General features: G+C 50.3%; 1 protein-coding gene across 1 annotated transcript; it reads right to left on the minus strand.

Annotated features, from left to right (window-relative positions):
• Window positions 1-7043: 7043 nt before the first annotated feature.
• NDUFA8 (NADH:ubiquinone oxidoreductase subunit A8) lies at window positions 7044-9554 on the minus strand. Its single transcript, XM_058038089.1, has 4 exons — window positions 9455-9554; window positions 9207-9370; window positions 7755-7920; window positions 7044-7289 (listed from the first exon to the last, which is right to left on the minus strand). The coding sequence occupies exons 1-4, from the start codon at window positions 9503-9505 to the stop codon at window positions 7152-7154; spliced, it is 519 nt and encodes a 172-aa protein (XP_057894072.1). The 5' UTR covers window positions 9506-9554; the 3' UTR covers window positions 7044-7151.
• Window positions 9555-9601: the final 47 nt, after the last annotated feature.

Below are 9601 nucleotides of genomic sequence, written 5' to 3' on the forward strand. Positions count from 1 at the left end.
ACTTTTAAATGCTTTTTTAAAAGCCAAAGTACACAAGGCAGCCAAATTGCTGACATGTGTGCCGGGCCGGTACCCCGCAAATGCTGCATTCTTTCATGTCCTCCTGGGCTCAAATCCACTCATGTTTATTTAAAATATGTAGAACACTTCAGCACTATTAAGGACCATGTTTTACAGTAAATGGAAAAAGATTTCCTCGCAGGCCAAGGGGAGAGGAAAAGAATCACTTCAATTCAGTTTTGTTCCGACAGCACTTTGCCTGCCCACCAGGGCCCAGCCACCCACAGCCCAGCGAGGGGCTCGGCCCAGAGCCAGGACCCGGAGCTTGGGCTGCTCCAGGTGCTCTGGAAACACTGCAGACAGGTGGATGGACACAGAGCTCCAGCAGCGCTTGTGGGGCTCAGCCTCTCTCCCCCCAAATCCATGGGGCAGGTGGCCTGTGCTGGCAGAAACACCAAATGGGGCTTGAAGTCCCCAAGGTTCTCCACAGCTCCAGAGTCCTGGTTTAACACAGGATTTCACCTGTGAACGTGGATGTGAAAGCTACAGGTGAGACACCAACCTGTGTGAGCCCAGCTACAGCCCCAGGGCAAAAAAGGAGAGGAAATAGCAGTGACCAGGCAGGAGCAGCCTGGCAGGGACACCGAGAGGGAGCAGACTCGGTCCCAGCAGAGAATGAGACACCACAGGCTTACTGCAGATGACAAGGAATTACACACCCTCCCAAAAGTAGGATACAGATGAAAATGTAAAATACAGATGAAAATAGCAAATACATATTTTAAGGTCAACAACAGCTGAAAGGGAAGTAGACATTCATATTCAGAGTTTTTAACTGCATTGCTAATGTGGGTATTTTGTGATGGAATGAGGATGGAAGGGGCATTTCCAGCTACTGCTGCCTTTCCTTAAATCACCCATCTGTGGTTGACACAAGCTGAACTCTGTGGGGTAACGTAAGGATGCGCTTCAGAAAGGGAAAATGTCAATAAACAGCAGATAAATCCTGCAGGCCTTTGTTGCTGTTTAAGCTGAAACAAACACAGAAAGGCAACACAGAGAAAGGAGCAAGGAAATGACATCTTTTTAATTAAATTATCTGCTACCAAAACCAAAGATGGACAATGGCTCTGCGAACACGTTAATGTGCCTCTGACAGACCTTCCTAAAAGAAAAACACTGCTGATGTAGCCAGAATTGCTCTGGTTTGTGTCCTAGCAAAAAGCACAAGAAAGCAGAAACCTCCAGTTATTAATTTCTGATGATTTAGAGCACAGCACCTTCATAGTTTTATTGTAATTAGCCAGACCAGTAAATCTTCAAAAGGATTCCTCCAGTGGAGTCCCAGACTCAGATTATGTCATGGCTGAGCACAACCTCCCACAACTGGTTTCACTCATGGTTACAGAAACAAAGGCTCTGAGCAAGCGGTGATGGAGAGCAGAGGGGGTGTGCAAGGGCTGGATGCTACCCCCGTTCTGGGGACTGTCTCTGCTGTAACCTCCTCCCCTGCTCCCCTGCTCCCTGCACACAGCCATTCCCAGCAGAAGGCAGGGTGCTGCCACTGTGATCTCTGACAGGCAGGAGCAGTTCAGAATTGGGAAATACCCCTCCAAGAGTGCTGAGAGAGGCATTTCTCCTCTTCCACCCCGCAGTGAGCTCTCCAGCTGCCTCTCTGATCACAGAGCCACAGAGGGCAGAGGCTCCAGGGCAGGTGACAGCCACTTCTCTGCCCACCCATGCCCTGTGACCTGGCTCCTGCTGCTCTGGGCAAGGAGAACAGCACTGGGCCGTGGCTGTGCCTGCCGTGCCCTGGCAGAGTTTTCCCCAAGACTCCTCTAAGGCACTTCACAAGGACAAAGATGGTAAACAAACAGAGCTGTGTTGGGTGGAACCACCCCATCGCAGAGGAGCCAGGGCAGAGAGGGAAGTGACAGTGCCCCAAGGCCACACAATGAGATAGTGACAGGCAGGAAAGGGAAGCTGGGTTGCCTGTCCCCCTGTGCAGGGCTGTACCCTCCAGTCCCCACCGCTCCTGCTCTGCTCTGTCCCCTCTGAAACACCGGTCTAAGAGACAGAAAACAAACACATGAAAGCCTGTAAAAATAAAGAGCCCAGCAACTGGTAGTAAAGACTCCAGCAGCTGTAGGGAGCCAAAAGCTTCTTGGAGGGGGTTGGATGGAAGTCGAGTTTCCCTCCCTGCTTGTATTGTATTTCTTTCCTCTGCCAAAATGTGCTTCTTGAGCCTTGGGCAGAGCTCTCGGCGGCTGACCCTCACCTTCCTCTGTTTAGCCTGGAGCTCAGGCTGGCCACGAGCGCCTGGGGCCGCGCCAGGGGCCGGGCAGAGCCTCCCCTGTGCGCGCACGGCCGGGTCAGCCCCGCTGCTGCTGCTGCTGCTGCTGCTGCCCGAGAGCCACAGCCCGGGGCCACACCTGAGCGCTCAGGGACACGCTGGGCCCAGGGAGCAGCGAGGCAGCCGGGGGGCAGAGCCCGGAGAGAGCCCGGGCTGGGCAGGGAGGGAGGTTTGCACTGACCCCACACTCAGGGGCTCCATCCAGCCCTTTTCTCCCAAAGCTGAGGGAGGTTTGCACTGACCCCACACTCAGGGGCTCCATGCAGCCCTTTTCTCCCAAAGCTGAGGGAGGTTTGCATTGATCACCCATTAGGGGCTCCATCCAGCCCTTTTTCCCAAAGCTGGGTCAGGCTCTGTCTCAGCACAGCTGCCCACAGGAGGCAGTGAGAACAAAGCAGAGGTCAGACAGTACTCTAACCAAAGGGGTAATTCTGGCTCCATTAAAATCCTCACTCCTGTTTGCATGGAAGCAGAAGGCTGTGCTACTGCTTATAAAGAGCTGAACCACCCTCAGGCTGACTCATAGCCCTTAACAGAGCTGCCATGCTGATTTTACAAATATTAGAGCAATGCCTCAGATTCAGGGTTTTGTGTGGTTTAACCTATCAACTCGGGAGCAGACCCATAGGTCTTTTATAGAGCTCCCCCTCCCTGTATTTTATTTCCTTTCTGGGTGCTAGAATTGGAGCCAAAGTCGAGCTTAACAAAGCAACAGGCATGGCCATTCTTCCTAGCCCTCATTTACCCTGGTGGGAAGGGAAAAATTAATTTAAACCCTATCAAAAGTGCAAAAGCTGTTTGCCATTTTGTGCTGCAGAACGCAGTGTGAACCAAACACTCCCTTGAACCACCTGCACTTGCCAAGCCCAGCCAAGAGCACAGGAACTTGCAGATTGGAATCCTTTTGTTCAGGCACTGGCAACAGACAAACGTGATCTAAGGTATTTCTCAGGCAGCAGCAATGGGGATACACTTGGGATGCAAAGAGAGCTTTTACCACATAAAATGCTCTTCTCTTTGAGCCCCTGTTCCTGGATGTATGAGGAACAGCAAAACTCTTCATGTCCCAGCCTGGGACAGCCTGGAGCAGCTCTCACAGCCTGGGCACAGGGCCATGGGGCTCTCCCTCCCTGCCTGCCCTTGCCATGCCCAGAGGAACCTGCACCGTGCCTGTGTGGGGCTTGCCAAGGCTCTGGCACCACGTGGGAGTGGAGAAATTTGTTGAAGCAGAAAGCAAGCCCAGGAATAACTCCTGCAGCAGTGAGTGAGCTGTTGCTGACCTGCCTTGGGGGTCTGGGAGCCACCTGTCCTGCAGCATCTGCTTTTGCTTGCAGTGCTGATTTACTGCTTTAAAGCCAAATTCACACCACAGACTATTTGCTTCTAGTTTGCTGTGCTGTGTTTTCTCAGAGCTCCTCCCTTTGCCAGAGCACTCTCTGCACTACACTCAGCCACGCAGGAGGCGCCTTAGATTCAGATCAACTCCCCAGGTAGGAGGGCTCACAGGGCTCACATGAAAAACCAGAAAATTATTAACAGAGTTATTAACATTAGTAAGACCATTTGGTGAGGCCATGTCTGTTCCTAACAAAGAGAAACAATGTACTTTCATACAAAGGTAAATACTGCAATTAACCTGCTCCCATCCTTGCCTGTCCCACTCATTTCACATCAGCCCCACAGGTGCAGAACCACCCAGCTCTCTGCAGCACCAGGGCCATCTCCTTTCTGGATTCAGAGAAGGAATTCCAATGTACACTGTGACTTCCCAGCCACCTCCATCTACTTCAACTCTACCTTAGCTTCCTCAAATCACACCAAACACAACTGAAGCAATAGTTTTCAAATAATTTTTCCTCCTCTTCTCCCTTCATACTCAAGAGTTTTTATATGTAGGAAAAATCAAGTTGAGACAACGTGAATTTTATAGCAAATATAAAAGATCTAAACAAGTTTCTGTATTTAAGTAGCCTTTGGATTTTCACGATGGCAGAATCTTCCCAGAGATGTCCAAAATCAGCTTAACGCAGCCACAAGAGGGAGTCTGAAATCTGTTACTGCCCAGATGGATTTTGCCTTCTCAACTCTTCAGTACAAGAGCACACAGAGCTTCAAAAGGATTGTACAGTCCTGAATTGAGCAGAACCATTTGAAACCAGGGCACCTCCAACTGCCAGATGCTCTGGACAGAGACATTCTCAGAAATGTTCTGTTGTGCTACTGCCATGCAAGTCTGCTGCACCAGAAATGCACAGTCCCACCTTGCTGAGATTTGATATTATGCTCAGATTTTAGTCTTCCCATCCACAGTCTGAAAGAATGGAGCAGGTTCTGCCGAATCTGACCCACAGTGGAACAAGCTACAGCACTGGCCTAACATTCTGTTAATTTAACATGTGATTAGAAACTCTGGCAGAGCTGGGATCCCACAGCACAACAAGTAACACTTCTCACAGGGCCAGGGAAATATCTGTGTTGAATCTTTGTCTGCTCTCCATCTGCCAAAAAATTGTCAAGACACATTCCTCAAAAATACTTTTATGGTCATTACTGAATCTCGACATCCACTTGTTCTAGTTTCCATTACAGCTCCAAAGGGGCATCCAGGTCTGAGAAAAGCCACAGGATTTTCAGCAGAAATAGCTGCGTTCAGGCACTGTCCAAAGCACCACCAAAAGCCTCTGGTAACACTTTCCCAAACATTTAGCCAAGAAACAATTATCACAGAGAGGTTAATGAAGGAAATGCTCAGAGTACAGCTGAATTCTACTTGACTTTATCATTTCATTGTTCTCCTCAGCTGATCTCTTTTGTACTTTCACCTGTTCATTTCTTGAAACTGAAGAGGGAACCTAGGCCAGCAGACAGTTAATTCTGACATTTTAAACCATGATCAGTGTATCATTACTGGATCCCACAGCTCTGACCCAAGAGGCTGTAGATTCAGCTGTCAAGAAACAGAAAATAACCTTGAACCTTTGAGGCTCAGCATAAATCAAAATCACTTTTTTTTTTTGCTTACAGTACTGGCCAACTGGCCAAGGGTGGGGTTCCTATCAGGCTGTTGAAAAAACCTGCCCTCCTACTTACGAATGTCTTTCTTTTCAGAAGCAATCTAATAGGAAAAATTACTCTTTAATTGTGATTAGGGGCTGACTACTGGAATGCCCATGCCTGTTAATCCCAAAGCAGATGTTCAGCAGTGCAATATGCAGACAATAGTAAGTTATTAACAGAACACGGTAAGATCTAAAAACTCCTGATAACTGTTGGAGTGGTCAGCAAAGATCTGATGTGATTCGTGTTAACATCCCAGAACAATCCATCCTCCCCTCAGCCAAACCTCACTGCACTCACTCAGCTGAATGCAATTAGACCCCAAGCTTGTCCTAATTTCAGTCTCTGCAGAGAAGGGTTCTCTTTCTTCAGCCAGACATGGCTGCTCCGAGATGGTGGCAGTGATGGGCAAGGAGAAACTGCAAAGGTGCAGCACCAGCTCACAGATTTAGGCAAGGACAGCTACAACAGCCTGGTATGTACATTAAAATAAAAACACAGCACCTGCCTTGAGTTTCAGTCAATGCACCCCAATAGAAAGTGGCAAGATCCCAGAAGCCTCGCAGTGCACAAGCTGGTTTTAGATAAATGTTATACAATTTTCCCTCTAGCTCCATGGATCAGAAACACATGCTGCAGCTATAGAACCATTACAGTTTAATCCCACCTCAAACAAGTAGATGGTAAATCTTCAGATCCTACTACCAGCAGGCTACTCAAGGAGAAGAGCAAAAAAAAATAGTTCCACTTTGCCATAGTTCAAGTGAGACAATCTCACCCTGAGCAAGTTAAATTGCATGTTGCTTTGGAAAAACAAGTTCATTGGCTTTTTTTGACCTTGCTATTAGATGGAGGTGAATGAAAGACTAGATCCAACTCCTATGAAAAACTTGACTTTCAGATACTGTAGAAAAGATAAATTTTAAAAAGCTCAATAACTCCTCCATCGAAAAGAACACCACAGCAAAACAATGGGAAGGATTTACCCCAAATCCTTTAAGTCAGGGCCTTGAGACAGACTAGAATCTCCTTTCCTACCCTGCTTAGTGGGGCACAAGATTCTTTAGGAGAAATTTTTTCCTGAAAGGTGTTGAAAATTCATTATGATTTTTCTGATAATGTAGCTTGTGTTCCCCCAGTAGAACAGTCCAAAAAGTGGAAGTCCCTAACCAAAGTTGCATGAGCAGCTGGGAAGCACAACAGAGATCTTCATGGCAGAAACAGCACTGCCCCCATACCTAGCAAATGCCAGATTCCATTAACCCCTTGCTCCAAGACAGATTTTAGGTTAAACCTCTACAGGAGTCCCTTGGAAAGAATGCACAATTATCAGTTGCAAGACCAAGGGAAGACATTAAGGACTTGTTTGTTCCCAGAGTTTCCTTGATCCATGAGGCAATGTTCTCAGTACGTAAATCAGGCCTCAAGCCAGTCTGTGATTGATGGGCCAGCAGTCAAAGACTGGAACTGCGTTTGCACACATCCCAGACAATCCTGGTAATCATGATCACCCCGCTGACGGTACTGGTGCCCAGAGCGTCCCCAGGGCTGTGTGACTGCAGAGAGCTCTGAGCAAAACAGGGAAATGCATTGTTCTCGTTGCTATGAGTTTAAAGAAGTCTGCTCAGCCATGTCATGGTTTTGGGCTCTTTAATTATTAGTGATACCCAGCACACACCACACAATTTACACGTGCAAGTGCCACATCTCCGCACTTGAGTCACAGCACAGCCTGCCCACTTCACCAGGACCAGAAAAAGAGCCTGCTGCCAAGGGGAGAGGGCTTCAGCTCCCCTTCTATGGGGGGGTTTGGCTCTGGTCTGGGCCTAGAGTGATAGGCATTCTCAGGCAGAGGACGGTCTGTCTTCACCTTCGTAACCTGGAAAGAAATGCAAAGAAGTGATACAAGTTCTCACAGCATTCAAAAGCCAGGTTGAGTCAGAACTTCAACGAAGAACTACCAAGAAGAACCAAACAATAGTAAGGACACATTGTTCAGCTGATGAGAGCTCCTCAATACTTCTAAGAAAAGGGAAGGGAGGGGTGTTTCATCACAGCTACAGAATAGCTCCACGTGAGCATAAGCTTCATTCCTAAAGGAAAAGCCTCTACCAGGAAAAGCAAAAAGCAAGAATTTCACTGTCTAAGAAAAGCACAAGCCTTCTGGAAAAGCAACTATGGAAAATGCTGCCAGTCTTGACTCCTACTATCCCACAAATTCCAGCGCCGAGTTCATGAAACACCATCGGGCCAAGAGATGCTGGAGATCTGCTCTGGACAAAACGCTCCCAAAGGGAGGAGAGCAGGACCTGCCTGTGTGCCCCTGTGAGGGGTAAGGAGTTACCTTGGAGAGGTCTCCCAGGTCGGGCCTGACCCAGCCCAGCTTGTCCAGCACGCAGGAGTCGAAGGCTGCCTGCTGCTTGCGGCAGCGGCGCAGCTCCTGCTGGTTGCTGTAGTCGATGCACGTCCAGTAGGCCGTGAAGGGCTCGGCGCAGTACGTCCGGATTCTCCTGGGGACACCACAGCACAGACCCTCAGCACCAACCACACCCAGGCTGCTCATCCCACCCTCAGCTCAGGGCCAAGCGGGGTCTGCAGCTTTCAGCTCTCAGGAACAGCTAAACCTTCGCTCAAGTCCGTATTTGGTACAGGTACCTGTGAAATCTCCATCGCTGCAGCTACAATTGATGACAGCAATGATTTAACCGAGATCTTTGCTGGGTGGATGTTCACAGCTCCTCCATGGGATGTGGTGAACACCACAACAGGATATCTTTGTTTTGCCAAATAATTTAGTTATGTTATATGGTGCTCTCTAATGCTTCCAAATGATTCTGTGTCTAAAGCTCAAAAAGCCATGCTCAGAGCAGAGGTTTCAGCTGCTGCACTGGAGGTGGATATGCCCTGAGGTAATTAAATTAGGCCCCATACAAAGAGCACTGGCACGTGCCTTGGAGCTATGTGTTTGGTCAAGAGAGGCAGGTGGTGCCCCTGCTCAAGCTTTCTCAGTGCTTCACTGGTGAGACAGGGAGGACAGAGAGTGCAATGCTCAGGTTGGTTTCTGGAGTTCATCACACAGCTGCAGGGTGCAGCAGCCTCACAGCACTGCCCTGAGTTCCCAACAAAAACCAAGGCCGCTTGCTCTGGAACAAAGGCACAAGAGCTTCAAGTGACAGGATAAATCCATGTAGAAATGAGCAAGACAAAACACATGGCCTCTATACCCAGGAGTTAAGATTAAGAAGAAGGTATAAAAGTTTTGAAGGCGGTGATGGCGGCAGTATTTTTAATTAGAATAATGGAATTACAGAATAGTTTGGGTTGGCAGGAACCTTAAAGTTCATCTCATTCCACTCCCTGGCATGGGCAGGGGACACCTTTTACTACGCCAGGTTGCTTCAAGCCCCATCCAACCTAGCCTTGGACACTTCCAGGGATGGAGTAGCCACAGCTTCTCTGGGCAACCTGTGCCAGGCCTCACCACCCTCACAGGGCAAAATTCCTTCCTAACACCTGATCTGAATCTGCCCTCTGTCAGTGTGAAGTCCCCCCTTGTTCTGTCACATTGTCACAAGTCCCTCTCCATCTCCCTTGTAGCCCCTGCTCGTACTGAAAGTTGCACTGAGGTCACCCCGGAGCCTTCTGTTCAGCTCTCCCCGCCTGTCCCCACAGCAGAGGCGCTCCGCTGGAACGAGTGACCGCCAGCGCTCCAATGACCCTGCCGGGCACGGCCCGGAGCTCCGTCACCTCAGGCCCGAGGGGCTGCGGCGGCGCCTCCCGGCCGGGGGCCGCTCACCTGAAGAAGTCGATGGCGCACTGGTTCACCTGCCGGCCCTCCCTCAGGCACTTGCGCGGGTCCTTCTCCTCCCAGCGGCACAGCATGAACTCCTTGTTGGGCCGGTCGCACTGCGAGCCGTAGTGGTGCGCCGCGGCCTTCAGCACGGCCGAGCTCACCGCCACCTGCGGCGGGGCACAGCGGCCGTGAGGGCGGGCGGGGAAGGCAGGGCAGGGCGGGGAAGGTCCCGCCGGCCCTCACGCACTCACCTCCTGCACATCGAGCTCCTCGAGCGGGGGCACCCGCAGCACCCCGGGCATGGCGGCTCTCCTTGAGCGCCCTCAGCGCCCGCCCCGCACCGCGCACGCGCGGCCGCGGGGGGCGGGGCCGGGCCGGGCCCGGGGCGGGGCGGGGCC

This window comes from Melospiza georgiana, chromosome 20, assembly GCF_028018845.1.
Source record: "Melospiza georgiana isolate bMelGeo1 chromosome 20, bMelGeo1.pri, whole genome shotgun sequence".
NCBI lineage: Eukaryota > Metazoa > Chordata > Aves > Passeriformes > Passerellidae > Melospiza > Melospiza georgiana.

Excerpts from the sequence above, each read along its gene's own strand:
- NDUFA8 (XM_058038089.1), bottom strand. The coding sequence starts at position 9,505 with ATGCCCGGGGTGCTGCGGGTGCCCCCGCTCGAGGAGCTCGATGTGCAG. Across the intron at positions 7,921-9,206 it reads TGCGCCATCGACTTCTTCAG|GAGAATCCGGACGTACTGCG; the intron begins GTGAGCGGCCCC and ends TGGTGTCCCCAG. Across the intron at positions 7,290-7,754 it reads ACCTGGGAGACCTCTCCAAG|GTTACGAAGGTGAAGACAGA; the intron begins GTAACTCCTTAC and ends ATTTCTTTCCAG.